At 40.7% G+C, this 19,121-nt stretch overlaps 1 protein-coding gene across 2 annotated transcripts in view; it reads left to right on the forward strand.

Annotated features, from left to right (window-relative positions):
* Window positions 1-19,121, forward strand: part of MOSPD2 (motile sperm domain containing 2) — a 61,140-nt gene that overhangs the window by 240 nt on the left and 41,779 nt on the right. The window contains exons 2-4 of one of the 2 annotated variants that reach the window (XM_038368586.2): window positions 243-306; window positions 16,638-16,793; window positions 17,893-17,979. In XM_038368586.2, coding sequence (XP_038224514.2) covers window positions 243-306; window positions 16,638-16,793; window positions 17,893-17,979 — 307 coding nt within the window. The remainder of the gene's footprint in view (window positions 1-242; window positions 307-16,637; window positions 16,794-17,892; window positions 17,980-19,121) is intronic. The other variant, XM_038368657.2, reaches the window with a different exon arrangement.

The raw sequence follows: 19,121 nt of genomic DNA on the forward strand, positions 1-19,121 counted from the left end.
GTGAGTAGTTGCGCGAGAGCGAGGCGGTCTCTGCCCCTCCCCCCCTGCGGAGCGGGAGCTCGGGGGAAAACGAGAGGGTCCAACCTTGCGGGGGGGGGGGGCACGAAGGCCTGGGGAGGGGGACCGTTGGCGGGCACGTGGGTCGGAGGACACAAAGGAGGGGTGGGGGACGCTGGGGGAGAGGGGGGATACCTGGGAAAGGGGGGTGGGTCTCATGCAGGGTTTATCCTCTTGTGTCTCAGCAGCAGGACAAGGCTGCCTTAATTAGCGAAACCAGACGGCGCTTTGAGACTGAATATCTGCAAGGTTGGTACCACGGTGGTGGTGGCGGCGATGGTCGATCTGTTTTAGGGTTTCACGTGGGGTCCATCCCGCAGCTGCAGTGCTGGGGCAGTGTTAGGACAAGTGTTTCTTCGCAGAGATTGCCCATCACATGGTTTGCACAACCCTTAGTTATTTTGTAATTCTTGTGTCATTTTGCCATTCTCTTTCCCCCATGCACCCAAGTGAATTGATGTCTTGTCCTTCTTCAGGTGAGTTGATATGCAGAGCCCTTCATTTCTAGATCATGGGGTCTAACACCTATTCATGCCCTACACACTTGGTAGTTTCTATGAAATGAGTTGCTCCTGTTTGTTCCATTTTCTACTACTCAGGTGACTGCATCATAAATCATCAGTGTAATTAGTTTGCTTTTAGTTGGCAGTGTTAGAGAGGAGGCCAAGGATAAAACGAGCATAGTGCTGATTCACTTTGTTTCCTATTATTATTTATATTACACTAGGACCTAAAAGCCCTAGTCATGAACCAAGACCCCATTATGCTAAGCACTGTATAAAAAGACAGTCCCTGCCCCAAAGAGCTTGCACTGTTAGTATGAGACTAGAGACAATAGATGACCTGAAAGAGGTCTCTTTGTCTGTGTTGATTTCCCCATGTCTGTGCTGGGGAAATACATAGGGTGACAACACATTAATTAACACAATGTCAAACAGATTCATTTAGTATTTAGCATTGTGGTATCAGAAAACTTGTTAGTTGTTTTCTAACACAGCCAGTGTAAACGTACTCTAACAGTGCTTCTCAACCTATTTACCATTGTGGGATTCATATGCAGCTCTCTGTGTTATGTGGGCTGATGCATCCACACAATATATAGGGACCTGTATGTCCCTGAGGATGCCACATGGGTCTCAGCTGTGTGCTGACTGGGCCACAAGCACCCTGTGGGTTGAGAACCACTGCTTTAACATGATCTCAAACATGATTTGGCATTCAGTGTAGATAATATCTCTCCCCTTTCTTCTTAGGAATTTTAATGTAAATTCATGAATATAAGAATCCAGCAGCATAAGAACTATGATTCTGTGTCAGACCAATGATCTGTCTAGTCCAGTATCCTGTCTCCAACAATGACTAGAACCAGAGCTACAGGGGGTGTGTACAGAATAGGGCAGTTGGAATGATCCACCTGTCTTCCCCTTCCCACTCCCCCTGGCTCTGGTAGAGGTTTAGGTTGTCCTGAGCATGGGATTGTATTCCCAAGGATTGTAGCTAGTAGCCATTGGTGAATCTATCCTCCATGAACTTATTTAGTTTTTTTTTTTTAACCTAGTTATACTTTTGACCATCACAACATTCCATAGCACTGAGTTCTAGAAGTTAATTTTGCAAAAAAGTACTTCCTCTTGTTTGTATTAAACCTGTTGCCTATTCATTTCATTGGGTGGCAGCTGGTTTTTGTTTTGTGAGGAAGAGTAAATAATATTTCTCTGTTCTCTTTTTCTACACCATTCCTCATTTTGTAGACATTTATCATATCCTTCTTAGTTGTGTCTTCTCTAAGATGAACAGCGCTAATCTTTTTAGTCTTGCCTTTTATGGAAGCTGTTCCATACCCTTCATCTTTGTTACCCTTCTTGGAACCTGTTCCAGTTACATTCTATACTTTCTGAGATAGGGCAACCAGAAATATTCAAGGTGTCGGTACACCATGGATTTATATAGTGGCATTTTGGACATTTTCAGTGTTCTTTACTATCCATTCACTAATAGTTCCTAACATTCTGTTAGCCTTTTTGACTGTTGTTGCACATTGAGCTGAAGTTTTCAGAGAACTACCGACAAGTGATTCCAGTATCTCTTCAGTATATATGTGCAATTAATTGTGTTAGTTGTACACCTTGGACTCTAACCTTTTAATTAGGCCTCAAACCTGCAAATGCACATGTGCTTTAACTTTACATCCATGAGTAGTCCTATTGAAGTTAAACATGTGAATAAGTGTTTGTGAGGTTTGGGCTATAATAAGAATTCTTGTGACTTGATAGTAAGCACTTATTGTGCTCTCTGTGCAGTTCTGTTTTTAAAAACAAAACTTAAAAAAAACCACCTTGAATGCTGCATAATTGGACTCAAATTTAAATTTGGGGCTCATGAATCTTGATTTATTTTATTTTATTTTTTTTGTTACAGTAGAACAGACAGGGACAGCTATGGTTTAAGTTTGTATAATGGCCAGCATTCAAACTCCCTGTTTTCAGTAATTATGAAAGATTGTAACTTTCATCTTTTGGGGTTACAGAATTTTAGGCTTTGCCTGAAGGTGAATTTTTCTTTACTAGTTTGGGAAGGTGGGAGAGAGGGTGCTGTCATTGAGCTCAGTGAGTTTTGAGTTCAGGAGGACTGGAGGGTGGATATACTTTTCCCACTATAAAAAGGAAATAAATTGCCACTTTTTTAACAGACCAAGCAGCTGCAGTACTTGTAATGAAAAATTGAACTTTGTCATGAAAATATTCCTGATTAAAGAGCAGAACTTCTGAATTTCTAATGTTATCTTTTCAGCCAACAGCTCTCACTAATAGATTATATTTTATTTGGTAAAACCTCTGTATATGTACCTTCAGTATATTTTTCTCCGCACAACTGTTTTAACTAGGCACCTGTGCATAGTCAACCTTCCTTAGCTACAAGTTTTGTGAATTTGTTTAAAAAAAAAAAAAAAAACACATGACGTAGAATGTACTGTATGAGCACAGCATTCAATATTTACAGATTTCAGAGTTGCAGCCTTGTTAGTCTGTATCTGCAAAAAGAACAGGAGTACTTGTGGCACCTTAGAGACTAACACATTTATTAGAGCATAAGCTCATATTTACAAAGGTTTCTAGCTCACTCAAACCAGAATTGAATTTCATCATAACACCTCTCTTCCTTTCTAGGTTTCAGTCCTCTCTCTTTTTAGCTGTGGAGCTGTTTAAAAATAAATAAATAAACAAACATCATTGTCATTTAACAGGAAAAGTTTTTGTCCCACTCATTTCATATTCAGAAATGTCTTTGCCTTTCACTGGTCAAAGAGAAATTATATACTGCTTGAGTGCTGATAGAATTATTAAAATATATACCGTGGAGCAGAGAACTTACCGTACCATATGAAATCTCTACATAAGTAAAGATGACCTTGACAATTCCATAACAGAACTGAGACATTGGGGTTCATTTTTGGATTATAAAGCCTCTTGAATATGGTCCTTTTCAGACAGGAAACAATTCCTTCCCCCATATTAGTATCGGGGAAGGAGGATTACTCTTTATCAGTGTGATTTTTTTATCTTGAGACCATAGCCATGTAAGGATGCTGCTTGGTTCTTACACAATCTCTGTTGAGAAGTAGTATCTTCTTGGAATAGGGAGCAGCCTCCCTGATCATAGCTAGATAAGTCTGTGAAATTTCCATTGGCTATTAGCCACAAAAGCTGTGTTGGGCTGGCTAAAACCCTTAAGGAAGAAGCTTATACCATTGCTACTGGAATACAAACAATTGTTAACCTTCTTGGAATTCCTATAAAATATCTTTTCCATAAATGCTTTTTCTGATCATGTTCCAGATATTTTTTTTCTTTAGTTCTATTTTTTTTTTCATGGAAGCAGGATTATGATTTCTTCAGTTATCTTGCCTCGAGGTTGTAATTCTTTGTTTGTGGCATCATGATCCTTCATGCAGTAATCAATTGCAGTGTGAAAAAATGAGGATTTTGGCTTCAGTGGGAAATAATCAGCAGAACCAGACAAGCTGTTAAGAACATAGTTCATGTTATACTTAATTTTCCTCTTCCCCTTATCTGAGAAAATGCAAGTAACTCTGAGTCAGATACACCTGTGAACACCTGAAACAAAAATTGACTGCTCTGTTGTAAAGGAAGAAAACACTACTTGGTATCCAGTTCTGTTAACCTGTCTTAAATTTGGGCCCCAGCACTGCAGGAGGTAGCTTGAGAGATGTGGGCTGCTGCTGTGTTCAGAGAGTCCACGAAACTTGCTTGGAGTATTATATTTTAGTATGAAAGAAGTGCAGCTTCCACTGTTTTGCCTCTTTATTTAATTACACAAGGAAGTCAGTGTCTTTGATTATACTGGGGAGAGTTTTTTGCCCCATAACAGAAAGGTACCATACCATAATGCAGAATTCATGATCTCTGGGTTGTCTCAGCAGAGAAAGCATACTAAAACTGAGGTGTCAGTGTCATAAACGCGTTTACTAATGTTGTAATGTGATGTTATATTGTTCTAGTGTTGTTTTTTTGTTATGATATGAAAAGTTGGAGAGCCTTTGAAATATTAGTTTAGTGAAAACTCTTAAGCCTATTGGCTGCCATTCAAGCTTTTTTCACATTCCATAAAAAAAGGAGTAAATTAAAAATATATATTCCTTGTCTGCTTACCTTTTAAAGAAATTCTAATATGAAATGTAATCTGTTTTAACTGGTGCATCTAACTACAAAGACTAAGTGGTAGTATATACCTGGCCTTACTTTAGTACAACTTACATGGCTCTCGGGTGTGAAAAAGGCCACCCCCCTGAGTGACACAAGTGACGTCAACCTAAATGCCCATATGGACAGTGCTATGTTGGCAGTAGAGCTCCCAGTGACACAGCTACTGCCTCTCACGGAGGTGGAGTCATTCTGCTGATGGGAGAGCGCTCTCCCGTCGGCATAGAGCGTTGTCACCAGATGTGCTAACGTGCACAGCTGCATCGGTGAAGCCATGCCCATGTAGTACTTCTAGTGTAGATTAGCCCTTCATTGCATAGTTTTTGAACCATCTTAAATCTAAAGAATAATCAGACAGAATATACTGCTGTGTTGATGATTTGCAGTGTAGGAGTTGAGAATCAAATTCACCATTTGAGAAGGTTTTTATAAGGGTGGTTCATCTATGTGGTTAAAGTAACCAGCTGTTTAATAACCAGATATAGTTTGAGAAACAATACAAAACTTAAGGCATCATATAAATACAGGATAATTTCACTGTCTAATTTCCCAAAAACTTACATGAGGGTACTTGCATGAGAGTGCCTCTTTGTCCATGTCCCTTGAAGCAATCTGGAAGGAAGATTAGGCAAACCTGAGGTATCTGATCTGGAAAACATATGTTTTCATGTTCACTATGATCTGAGTTTTTCTTACGACATTAATGTATTTTAAAAAATGTTTTTTCTATCTTCATTGTTTGAGTTAAAGGAAACGGCCTGTGCCTATGAACAAAAATATATTTTCTAGTATCAAAATGCTCTCCGTATTTGAATATTGGAAATATGCTTTTAAAAGTTCCTTTTGCTCAGCTTGAAGGATTAGTGGCTGCTAGCTGAGCAGTACTGATATGCAAGATTTTGGCAGTGCAGGCTGGTCCATGCACGGGGGAAAAATTTAATCTTTTTTTGAAAGAACTGTTGACATAATTGGTTTGGGGTGGTGAGACAGAAACAATGAAAACAAGATTATTTGCCAGTAGTGACTGGTAATAGCAATATCTTCTGTCAGTCAGTCTTACTTTTTCCTTCTTTTTCTTTTTCTTTGCTAATACTTTTCACTGCTTAGGAAATTTCCACAACTGGCCTTATGGCCTTGTGTTGCCACTGTTGCAGTGTTCCTTTCCTCAATGTAAGTAGTGTGATCCTGAAAGAATACTACTAATTGTTTTAATAGTAGCTTAATCATTCCCATGCCAAGTCTCTAGTAATAAATAAGGGAAGGAAATTGAAGAAAACATATTAAATATATGTAATATTTGAATTATCAATTTATGTTTTTCCTTAGGCATCTGTGCATTTTCAAATACAACTTTGTAACAGTTTCTGAGATTTTTCCCATATGTAGTTCTATTGGTACACACAGCTCATTTCAAATGTAAGTTTTGTTCCTGTCCTCATTAAGGCAAGGACAAATCTGTAGTTGTCTTTAATCTGAGTAGGATCAGATGTTTTGAATTCTGTGTGCTGAGAACCATGATTTACATATATGGGAAGGGCTCACAGAGGCTTATGCTGTGACTAGTTTTTTTAAAAAAAATAGCCCAACACTTCTTAAAGGCAAATGTGTTGCTTGCCTGGTCATGTCTGTTTAGGTTCTGAAAAACATGTTTTTCTAGGCTCTGACTCTGACTCCAGACTCTGACAAGCTGAGAAATGATATATTTACATTTGTATCAGTGCAGATAATGAAAGAATAAGACCTTGTCTACACTGCGAAGTTTTGTCATCAAAAGCTGCATTTTGCTGACAAAATAGGGGAGGTGTACAGACTACAAAGCTGTTTTTGGCTGCAAAACTCTGCTGTTTTGCTGACAAAACAAAACAGTCTCAATGAGCGGCATAGCTGCTGTTCATTTTTTTTCAACAGAACTGGCTTCCACCAGTATCCCACAATGCCTGCCTGACCATTCTGCTCACTGTTTTGATCTCTGCAGCCCTGCAGGCATCCGCCCCTCCCCTTTCAAAGCTCCAGGAAGTATCCAACAGCTGAGTGTGCTGCTCCATTTGGGGAACAAAGAGCAAATCATTAAACAGAAATGCTCTTGTTCTGCCTGCACTAGAAACACTGACTGGGGATGGGGCGGGACTGCTGTGCTGCTCTGATGTCCCTCAGCAGGGAGAGCTCCCAGAGCTGCTCAGGATGCTATTCCCTGCAGCTGAGGAGGCTGTGATAGAACTCTGAGGGTTTCACAGAACCATAGCCTGGCAGGCTCCCAACGCACCCTGCAGCCAGTTGCAGTGGCATAGCTACCACCGTGCACTGCTCTGTGTCAGTGCAAGAACTGTTAGTGTGGATGCACTATGCCGACACAAGGAGCTAGTGTGGATATGAACAGCAGTTTTGATTAAAGCGGCATAACTTTTGCCAACAAAACTTTGTAGTTTTGCCAACAAAACTTTGTAGACGAGGCCTAAGAAAGATATACTATTCTAGTCAGTTCTATGACTTTATCTGCTAGATTAAAAAACCTTCTATTTTCTGTTGTCTTCTCCCATTGCAGATACTTACAGCCTGTGATCAAATCACCACTTAACCTTTTCTTTGATAACCTAAATAGATTGAGCTTCTCAAGTCTCTCACTGTATGGTCTGTTTTCCAGTCCTTAAACCATTTTTGTGGTTCTTCTCTAAACCCTCTACAATTTTTCAACATCCTTTTTAAAGTATGGACCTTGGAACTAGACACAATATTTCAGTAACAGATTCATTGGTACAGTAGTTAAAGGTAATATAACCTCCTTTTCTTACTCAATATTTACTTGTTTATACATCCAACGATTGCATTAGCTCGTCTGGCTACAGCTTCCTACTGGCAGCTCATGTTCATCTGGTTGTCAACCATGATTTTTAAGCTCTCTTTAGAGTCCCCTATCTCATAATTATGGTTTATATTCTTTGTTACAAGTTGTATGACCTTGGCTCGCCTGTTGTTAGACCTAAAGGAAGAAAATACCATCATACAGAGGCACAGAATATGGCCAAACATTGCTTCTGATGCTTTGGGTAAAATGGCACATTTTGTAGCAAATGCAGTTAGAAAAAATATGCTCTAATTCCCTCAGTGTGTGAACAAAAGTAGATCTGTTCCCATACAAGGCAGAACTTAAAGCGAGAAAGCCAGTGAAACCTAGAAGAAACTCTGGAGGATTCAAAATCCATTCTTCATTCATTGGGTCTGTATCCGTTATTTAACAAAAAACGGAAACCTTCATTGTATCAAAGTCAAGACCAATCTTTTCAACCTGCAGACGACTACAGAAAGGGCTCTTGGAAATCATTCACCGACTATTCTTTCAGGAACAGGAAATCAGGTTCCAGAAATAAAAACCTGCAGCTGTAATATTGTGTCCTGAGTCTTCAGCAAAGCCACACTTGTCAGGCTAGGTTTCAAAATCTCAGCTCAAACCTTTTGGACTTAATCCCTTTTGGGGACTGTTTGTCAATGGCATGGAATATAATTATAATTATCTTGAAAAAGTGGATTTGGAGGTTACAGAAAGCAGTAATTCCATCTAGAACCATTCCATGTAGCTGCTGTGCCTCTTAGGATTTATCAGGGGGAAAAGGTATTTTACTCTTATAGTTGTCAAATCTCCAAAAGAATGAAGGGGATAGTGAGAATTTTGGCCCACTCTCTAGATCTGTGAAGATTGAACCAAGTCATTTGAAAGTTGGAGTTAAGAATTGTAACATCAGAACTCATTCCTTAAGTCCTCAGAATTGGTTCTGGCTCTGTACCTCAAGTTCTGTTGCCTTGTCAATTACGTTATTTCAAAGTTGGCATGTACAGATCCTGTATGCCTATCTTTTGATATAATTGCTTTCAAGGGTAATCTGGAAAACCAGAAAGAAGGAAGCAAAGGTGCAGCTGATAGCCCCAATTTGGGGCTGTCAGTATTTATAAACATCCTCAGTCTAACGCTGGAGCTTTCAGTGCCTCTTCCATACAAAAGGGAAGCATTTTACACCTACGCAAAAAGTCCCTGCAGTTAACTTTCTGAATTTCATAACCTTAACAGAGAGAGAGAGAAGTTTTAATGTTTCTTAGAAGTAGTTACTGGTAATTGTACTCCATCTCCTAGGCAGGCAAAATCTGGAGATTTTCTCTGGGCAGACCACAAGCCAATTGACCTAGCATCTGCTACCTTTCCCAATGTATTGGACTGTCTCCTAACCCCCAAAAAGAGTTTTCATGATGCTGAGAACTAGCATCTCCCACTAAAAGTCAATCAGAGTTCCTGGGTGAAATATGCGTTTAAGAGCTAAACGTCAGGCACCCATGATTTGAAACATTACCAGAGTTTTTAACTAATGTAGTATCTTAACTTCAATCTAAATCAGACTCAGTTTGCCACTTTCTTCCCTAAAGTGTTGGGAGTCTCTAAAGTGCATAATTAAAAGCTAACTGCTCTCTGCATATTTAATCTGAAAAAACAGTAGTCCTCTAGACTGCAACTTCTGGGGAAGATCAAAGCTTGGATTCTTATCTGCTCGGACTGTTTTGGTAAATTAATATTTTACATGAAAACACATTTTGCTTTGGAGATAATCCTAGTTCCTGAGTGCCTTAGGGTGCATTCGTATAGAGGCAGATCATTTTTCACAACTTTCCTCAGAAATGTCCCTGTAGTGGATATTTTCAGGGCTGATATTTGGAATACTGTCCATGCATTAATATGGCATATCATAGATTTAGACTTTTGTTTGGTGGAGTGGTGTTTAGTCTTCATTTAATCTGATCATCTTCAGACCCACCATCTTTGCAAAGGTCACTGAAGCAAAAATTTCTGAACTGCAGTTACGGGTAAGTAACCTGTCTCCCTTTTCACTTTTTCGAAGTCCTCTTCCCCCCCCCCCCCCCCGCCCCCCGGATCTGTTTGAGGACCAGTCCTATTCAACATATTCATAAATGATCTGGAAAAAGGGGTAAACGGTGAGGTGACAAAATTTGCAGATGATAAAAAAAATTACTAAAGATAGTTAAGATCCAGGCAGACTGCAAAGAGCTACAAAAGGATCTCTCAGAACTGGGTGACTGGGCAACAAAATGGCAGATGAAATTTAATGTTGATAAATGCAAAGTAATGCCCATTGGAAAGCATAATCCCAACTATATATATAAAATAATGGGGTCTAAATTAGCTGTTACCACTCAAGAAAGAGATCTTGGAGTCATTATGGATAATTCTCTGAAAACATCCACTCAGTGTGCAGTGGCAGTCAAAAAAGCGAACAGAATGCTGGGAATAATTAAGAAAGGGATAGATAATAGGACAGAAAATATCATGTTGCCTCTATATGAATCCATGGTATGCCCACATCTTGAATGCTGTGTGCCGATATGGTCACCCCATCTCAAAAAATATATATTGGAATTGGAAAAGGTTCATAAAAGGGTAACAAAAATAAGGGGTATGGAACGGCTTCTCTATGAGGAGATATTAATAAGACGGAGTTTTCAGCTTGGAAAAGAGATGGCTAAGGGAAGATATGATTGAGGTCTATAAAATAATGACTGGTGTAGAGAAAGTAGACAAGGAACTGTTGCTTACTACTTCTCATAACACAAGAACTAGGGGGTCACCAAATGAAATTAATAGGCAGCAGGTTTAAAACAAATAAAAAAAAGTATTTCTTCACACAACACACAGTTTAACCTGTGGAACTCCTTGCCAGAGGATGTTGTGAAGGCCAAGACCATAACAGGGTTCAGAAAAGAACTAGATAAATTCATGGAGGATAGGTTCATCAATGGTTATTAGCCAGGATGGGCAGAAATAGCATCCCTAACCTCTGTTTTCCATCACTTGATGACTACCTCTTCTGTTCAGTCCTTCTGGGGCACATGGCACTGGCCACTGTCGGACCTTTGGTCTGACCCAGTAGGGCTATTCTTATGTTCCTGTGGAGCTGATAACATGTCCTTTGTTCTGCAGTTTTATAAACTTTTAAGATTTAAGCACTGAAGGAGTTCTTTTTACAAACACTGTACATAGAAAATTTTATATGGTCACATCCCATAGAAGTAGATGCATTATGTAAGCTTCTACCTGGCTCAAACAAATGCTCCTAATCACTTGTTCACTTTACCATTGTACTTTATGTACCAATGTATTTTAAGAGCACAGAGAACCTGAAAAAGGCGAAGTGGAATAGTCTGATATTCCAGTTTTAGGATTAGAGATGACTGCAAGGCCAAGGCATTGTGATTATATGTTGTTGCTAAATGGCTCCCGCTTGGGGATGTCCTCCATCACCGGCTGATGGGTGAGTGAGCAAGCAGGTATTGACAGTGGGGCTGCAGGGGGCTCCCTAGCCCCAGGGCCAAAGACAGCAGTGTGGTCTTCCCCCAGCCAGGGGCTGGTGATCCTGGCTTTGTCCCACCAGGATTGCAGTCTTCTCCCATCTTACTTTGTGCCTGCAGGAATTGGGTGTCACTGCCTGTGGGGAACCCTCTGTAGTACCCAGTGTCCCAGTCCTGCTCACTCACTCACTCGTGGTTGGGAGTGTGGGAGTCATTTTTCAACAGGGTGGCCTCCTCTGCAGCTGTGGCTTGCCCTCCTTTTAGTCCTGGGGTGGTGGGGGTGGGATGTCTCTGCTCTGCCCTGCCAAGATCTCCGCTTTCTTTGCATCTTGCACCTGCAGGGACTGGATGCTATTAAAGAATTATTTTCTGACCCCTCCCCCTGCCTTGATTTCCCGCAACTCTGAAAATTCAAGTAGATAAAAATAAAGTAAACAAAGCCCCATATTTTCATTCAACTGTGAAAATTAAAATAAATAAAAATTGATATCCATCAAAATAACAAATACAAATCCTGAATTCTGCCAAGCCGTAAAATAACTAGGGTACATAGCTTGTCTAGCAAGAATATTTTACAACTATGTAATTTATGGTAATTCTCAATGGTTAAACTGTAGAAAATTTTAGTTAAAAGGAGTACCTTCACATTAGCAGTAGTGTACTTGATCTTAAATAAAAAGTAAATGTCACAAGACTGAGAATCTCTCCTTATCACTTCAGCAAAAATTTAGAGGAACTTAGTGCGTGTGTGAGTTGTACAAATAATCATGCTAACCCTTCTCTTTTTCTATTTTTTGTCCATTCCACAATATTACTTATGCATTAGCAGAATGGACATAAATTAATGGCTACTTGAGACATTCAGCAAATATTAATAAATTTATTTGTTTCATAATTTTGCAGATAACTTCAGGGTTCAACAGATCTTTTGTTGTGTACTTGTTACCTCCATTTCACCCCTCACTCTAGTATTCCTAACTTTTATTGATTAGATACCTTTCTAATAGGCTTAGGGCCAAATTCTATTTTAGGGTATGTACACAAAGTAATCATTGAGTTAAATGGAAATAGAACCTTTATGCCACACTACATCATTACAGGTGGAGCTGGTGGAACCGCCTACTGTTAAGGTTGCCCAGCACTTCCTATTATAAAAATAATATATAATTGTATAATTAAAGGCTCTATCATAATGGATACAGACAATGGAGCCAAATTAAGATTGCACAGGCAGCCTTAATTCTGGCATTTCCTAACTTTTGAGTGCTTGATTTTGCAACCTTAATAAAGTTCTTTTGACGTAGTATTTCTGATTTGTGTGTGTGTGTGTGTGTGTGTGTGTGTGTGTGTGTGTGTGTGTGTGTGTAATAGATATTTTTATATGCATTTATATATACTCATCAATATCTACATATAAAGATATCAGCCAGCATAATGGTAAAATATCATAATTTTGAACTCTCAATTTGGCAAAAATTAAACACTATGTGTTCGGTCTTCAAATCCATATGTGGAGTCTGTGTAGTAACAGAAATCATCCTGGATCATCTAATAAGTTTTACTATTTTCCAGTATGTTTTCTTTTTTTTTCTTCAGTGCTCTTAATGGTAGGCTGTTTGAGTTGCTCGCTGTGGAAATAGCGAGCAGTCTTCCCCTTCTCCAATAATTGAGGTTTAACAAAAGTATTTGAGAAAGGAAAAACTTGTTTTTAGGTATAATCATATATAGCAGTAGTTTCAGAGAGCAAAACCACATAAGAAAGCAATATAAAATCTATGAGCAGCAAAGAGAAATTAAAAGTTTTTCAGTACACAATAAAGAGAGATGTATTTTCTCTATTTTTGTCACATGCCATTATTCTAAGTATTGTATCACTGTGCGTGTGCATGTGTGTATAGGTGGTGTGTATATATATGTATTATGGAGAGTCTGAGACTAACCAGAGTGCGTGCATGCTCATATATATAATAAAAATAATTAGACACAGTCACTACATCCAAACAGCTAGCAATCTAGAAATGACAAAAAAATTTGAAGGATATGGGAAAGTATCCAGATAATATGCTTTCTTATTGTCAGCCACTGTTCAACCAAAGTAACTCTTTTAACTTTTTGTTGTGAGGTGCAATTCCATGTTACAAAGTACATTTTCTTTACTACTTTCATTTTATACCATTTTTGTGGAAGTCAGCATTGATCTAAAAACGGAACCGTCTCAATAACAACTTGAACAAGTCAATAACAATACTCCCATGTCATTTTCAAAGGTAGTTATCTTAAGTTAAGCAACAAAACCCATAATTGCACCTAAATCAATAACCTGATTTTCATAGGTATGGAACCCTCCGATTCCCATTTGACCTTAAAATAATACCAATAAAATGTCTACCAGTTTGTGGTTTCTTGTGTAGGAAGGCTTGTGCTGTTTTCTGTAATGGGAAAATAATAAGATAAATGTATAACCAATAGGCACTGTGAAATGTGTTTTGAGATGTAACACTTAATTTTGTTTAATATGATGGCATAGAGCACAGCTGGGAATGGTAGCCTAGGCCAATGGGGGCTATGGCAAGCGGCGGCCAGCACATCCCTCAGCCCACGCTGCTTCCCTCAGCTCCCATTGGCATGGAATGGTGATCCGTGGCCAGTGGGAGCTGCAAACGGCCAAACCTGCGGACGCTGCAGGTAAACAAACTGTCCTGGCCTGCCAGCGAATTTCCCTGATGGGCTGTGTGCCAAAGGTGGCTGATTGCTGTTCTAGATTAAGGGCGCGGAGGCAGTGCACGGTAGCGTGGCTCGACCTAGCTAACTCCTTTGGGTCCATGCCCCACCACCACATCTTTGTCACGCTCCAGGAGTTTGGGATGCCAGAGAACTTCCTTTGTGTGATCCGAGAGGTGTACGAGGGATGCAGCACCACCGTTTGCTCGGTCGAAGGGGAGACCGCTGAGATCCCGATCTGGAGCAGAGTTAAGCAGGGCTGTCCCCTCAGCCCAATCATCTTTAACCTCGCCATGGAGCCATTGCCATGAGCGATCTCCAATGGCACAGATGACTTCAACCTCCACGGTGAGAGGGTGAGTGTCCTGGCTTACGCAGATGACCTGGTCCTGATCGCGGACGACCCAGAGAACCTCCAATATATGCTAAATGCCACCAGTCGAGCTGCCGATTGGATGGGGCTCTGCTTCAATGCAAAGAAGGGTGCAATTCTCCACATTGATGGCAGCAAAAGGGACTCGGTGCAGATGACAGGGTTCCAGATCCAGGTGAGCCCGTCATCCCCCTGGCAGAGGGGCAGGTGTACCAGCATCTTGGCATACCGATGGGTTTCCGTGTCCGGCAGACACCCGAGGACACCATCCAGGAGATCTTGCAGGAGGCCGCCAAGATCGACACCTCCCTGCTAGGACCGTGGCAGAAGATAAACGCCCTGAACACCTTCCTGATCGCCCGCATCTCGTTTGTCCTAAGGAGATCCACCATGGCGAAGGTACCCCTCAACAAGGCAGACGAGATAGTCCGGCAGCTGGTGAAGAAGTGGCTGTTCCTTCCCCAGAGAGCCAGCAACGAGCTGGTCTTCATTTCCCACAGGCATGGCGGTGCCAATGTCCCCAGCATGAGTGACCTGTATGACCTTGCGGTGATCACCCACGACTTCCGCCTGCTGACGTATCCCGATGCCATGGTAAGGAACATCACAGCAAACGCCCTCCATGACGCAACAAAGAGCGGCTCGGCAGAGATCCCTCCAACCAAGACATCGCCACCTTCCTGAGCAGTTCCCTGGATGGCGAATTTGGACGGGACAGACGTGATATTGTTTCACTGTGGTCCCGCACTCGCAGTGCCACGTGTCGCCTGGGGAAGCACATCAGCTGCCGCTGGGAGTGGTGCGAGGAGTGCCAGGAGCTGGGAGTCCCGTTGCCGCAGATTAGGTCCGACGACAACACCATCATCACCCCGTTCGCCAGGAGCATGCTGGAGAGGACCCTGAAGGCAGCCATTCACTCACTGTACATGGAAACCCTGAAGCATAAACCGGACCAGGGTAAAACCTTCGAACTGACCAGCAAGTGGGACGCCAGCAACCACTTCCTCGCTGGGGCCGGCTTCACCCATTTCACCGACTGGTGGTTCATCCACCGTGCCCAGCTCAACTGCGTCCCGCTCAACGGAGCCATCCACCACAGGAACCGAGACAAGCATTGCAGGAAGTGCGGCTGTTCCAACGAGACCCTGCCTCACATCCTGTGCAGCTGCAAGCCCCACTGCATAGCCTGGCAGCTGTGCCACAATGTCATCCAGAACCGCCTGGTGAAAGCCATCGCACCGCGCCTGGGGGAGGTCGCCGTGAACTGCGCCATCCCCAGTACTGACAGCCAGTTGCGACCTGACGTGGTAGTCACCGACGAGGCCCAGAAAAAGATCATCCTCGTCGACGTCATGATCTCCTTTGAGAACAGGACTCCAGCCTTCTGCGAAGCCCGAGTTCATAAGCTGGAAAAATACGCTCCCCTTGCTGACACCCTGAGAGTGAAGGGCTATGAGGTGCAGATGGATGCTCTTATCGTCGGAGCCTTGGGTGCTTGGGACCCCTGCAACGAGCATGTGCTGCGGACCTGTGGGATCGGTCGATGCTATGCACGGCTCATGCAGCGCCTCGTGGTCTCGGACACCATCCAATGCTCCTGGGACATCTACATCAAACGCATCACTGGCCACCGAAAGTACCAGGAGATGTGAGCTGGTACGACATCGTGTATCAACTATGGGAAAGGGACTGAGACATTTTCCATTGGACCATAAGAACTGGAACCATAAACTCACTGAACATTAAATCCCACCAAATGAGGGTAAATCCATCCTCATCGTATCCACTCATTATACTCCACACCTGAACATAGCCATTATATGAACAACATACCCCCATATCTAAATGTCTGTACTTTGACCCGTTAAACTTTTACCCCCCAATTGGGGAGATTGCAGATTATGTATTCCTTACGCCACCCATTCCTAAACCGAATTTCACACCCCTTGATAATCTGTACCTTATTCCCTGATAACCAGAAATTTCTATGCTTAAACTCTGTACTGTTTTTTCTTTTTACCTCAGCATCATCTTAATAAAATTATTAATTCTTGTAGAAACCAGTCTGTCTTTCTGTGTATTTGAGGAAAAAGATGGGAAGAAAATTATCTGTCATGCAGATACTAAAATTGACAAAAATAATTGTATTTTTCTTTAAATAAAAATCATACATAATGCATATCTTTCCAACCCCAAGAAATATTGTCAGTTTCTTAATAAATTCCACTTTTTAATGTAATTGATAAACGTTTTCAATAGCTTATATTATTCCATGCTTGCTTAAATGTGCTGAAATCTTTGAGATCTTTTGTATTCCCAAAGAACTGCTGCCCTGAAACTTGCCTAGTTTCAATTTTGTAATATTTCTGTAGCAAGTGCTGTACATTTACAACAGTAAAAATTTCCATTTTTTAAATTAGATAAATCGGATAAATATGATTCCAGAGATGTGGAAAGATTGCAGCAAGATGATAATTGGGTTGAAAATTATTTAATTTGGCGTCATGATGTTGTGGATGATACGTTGAAGATGATTGATGAAAGCTTTCAGTGGAGGAAAGAATACATCGTCAATGGTAAGATGTCATTTACTACTAATTAATATGTTGGTGATGTATATCAGTTTCTTATTGAACATTCCTAAGGCCCTATATACAGTTTCATTAAGTACCAATGCAAATGGCTATATAAATTCTTCTTTGTCAAATTGCCATATCAATCACTAGTTGTGTTTTATAATTTGGTATGGCTCTGGCTGGATTATGGGCAGTGGAGCTATGCAGTCGCCTAGTGGGCCAAAGATAATTTTGAATTTGAAGGGGTTGGGGAGTCTGCTGGACTTCAGTTCTTTGTGTGTTCCTCTGGTGCAAACCTCTATGGGAATAAAAAAAGTTCCCCTCCTCTGGTCTGAAAATTATTCAGAAGGAGATGGTCCATACCTGGGAAAACACATATCCTGCAGGGGTCATAAGCTAATAATTTATTATCTCCTCTACTACTGAGAGGAAAGCAGAATCTTTCCAGATTAATAAAAATAATTAAACCTGTGAAATGTGATGATTGCAGTTATTACTGTAGTGTCCAGAGGCCCTGATCAAAACAGGGTCCCATTTAGGGTGATCAGATGTCCCAATTTTATAGGGACAGTCCTGATTTTTAGGGCTTTTTCTTATATAGGCACCTATTGCCCCCCACCCCTTGTCCTGATTTTTCACACTTGGTGTCTGGTCACCCTAGTCCCATTGTGCTTCGTGCTGTATAAACACACATAAAGACAGCGCCTGCCCCAAATAGCATACAGTCTAAATTAAGAAAAGCTGCAACAAGTGGGTGTAACAGAGCGGGAATGCAGGAGGGAGGCCAATGCTAACAAAATATTTGTCGGTCTTTTTTTCCTCTAGCCATCTAAATCTACTTTGTTTTCCCCTCTCTTCCCACATAGATGCTAACCTTTTTCTATCTTAGTTTTTCTCTTTTTTTGTTTTAAACTATTAGTTTGCAAATAGGTTTATCCCTCTATTTTACAATTCATCTCACACATGAACATATTCAAAATAATGAAGTTTCTTATTTTATTTTAAAATTAAATGGTATTTTGTAGTGACTTTTTTAAACAGCAAAAATAAGGATGCCTGATATCAGTTTGCTAAAATAATCCTTCTGTTTGCTTTACAGATTTGTCTGAATCTGCCCTTCCAAAATGGTTGTTTGAAAATGGTGCTCTTTACCTGCATGGATATGATAAAGAGGGCTACAAGTTATGTAAGTTACATGCACTCTTATATTTTCAGTTATCTATTAGTCTTTTAATATATATCTGTGTGTGTATACATTCATATTGGAGACTGTTAAAATGCTGGAAGCAATTACTTATCAGGAGCTAACTTTGTGGAAATAAATGAGGAAATCAAGTGAATTTTCAGTGAATATCTGACAAATAGATCATGGGCAAATGGTTACATTGCATTTTTCATCATGTATTATTAAGACCTTTAGCCATGCTCGTTGAGTCCGCAAGTCTTTTACTAGAGAGGAAAAATCTTTAGTATTCATATTTTGTAGCTTGAAATTCAGCTTTCTCATTGTAGCGTTCATGATCCCCATTGTTAAGGTTACGTTCAGTTTTCCTTCGTAAACTGGGACAGGAGGTAAAGTTTTGTAATGCAGTTTTAAAATGTTCCATTAAAATGCAATGTTTTTATTTCTTTTGCTGCGAATATATAGCCATCATGAGTCTACAGGACAGTGTATTGTCATTGCAATCATTTGGTACAGCTGTAACACACCATGCTTACACATACTTGAACTGGTCACAAGTTTTCACATCACTGTTTGAATTGAACTTTTTCTGAGAAAGGCATTGCTCCATTGCCCCTATCCAGTAATGGTATAGGCAACAAGCACTGGCATTGCAGATGCAATTGTGTAATTAGTTTTCCCTGTTAATCTTCCAGTTCTCCTGACCATCTTTCCAGATTACCTTTGACAGCCCAAAGAACTGTCTCTGTCATATGCAGATCCCTTGGTTACCAGCTGCATGCAGGCCCAAGAATGCTCAAAGTAGTGTAGTATCCACTCAGGTCTCAGATTTGCCTACCTCCTCCTTCCTCCCCCTCACCAATCTCATTGAAGGTAGCAGTACTTGAAGAGGTATGAAACGCCCCTCCTCAACTTGTTTTAAAATAATAAAATAGGGAATGAGGCGAGCGGGGACAGGAAAACAATTGTTCATGCTTAATAATATTAGCACTTAAATGATCCCAGTTCAACTTTGTAATTTGACTTTTTTCAATGGTTATGTGTGAGGTCCCTTTTTTTGCTCCTATTATTGTATGTTTGGGAACAGTTTTCTGTTTGTTTAGGTTAGGAGGATGTCTGCATCTTTGCAGTGGAAAAAGATAAAG

This window comes from Dermochelys coriacea, chromosome 1 (genome assembly GCF_009764565.3).
Source record: "Dermochelys coriacea isolate rDerCor1 chromosome 1, rDerCor1.pri.v4, whole genome shotgun sequence".
NCBI classification, from domain to species: domain Eukaryota; kingdom Metazoa; phylum Chordata; order Testudines; family Dermochelyidae; genus Dermochelys; species Dermochelys coriacea.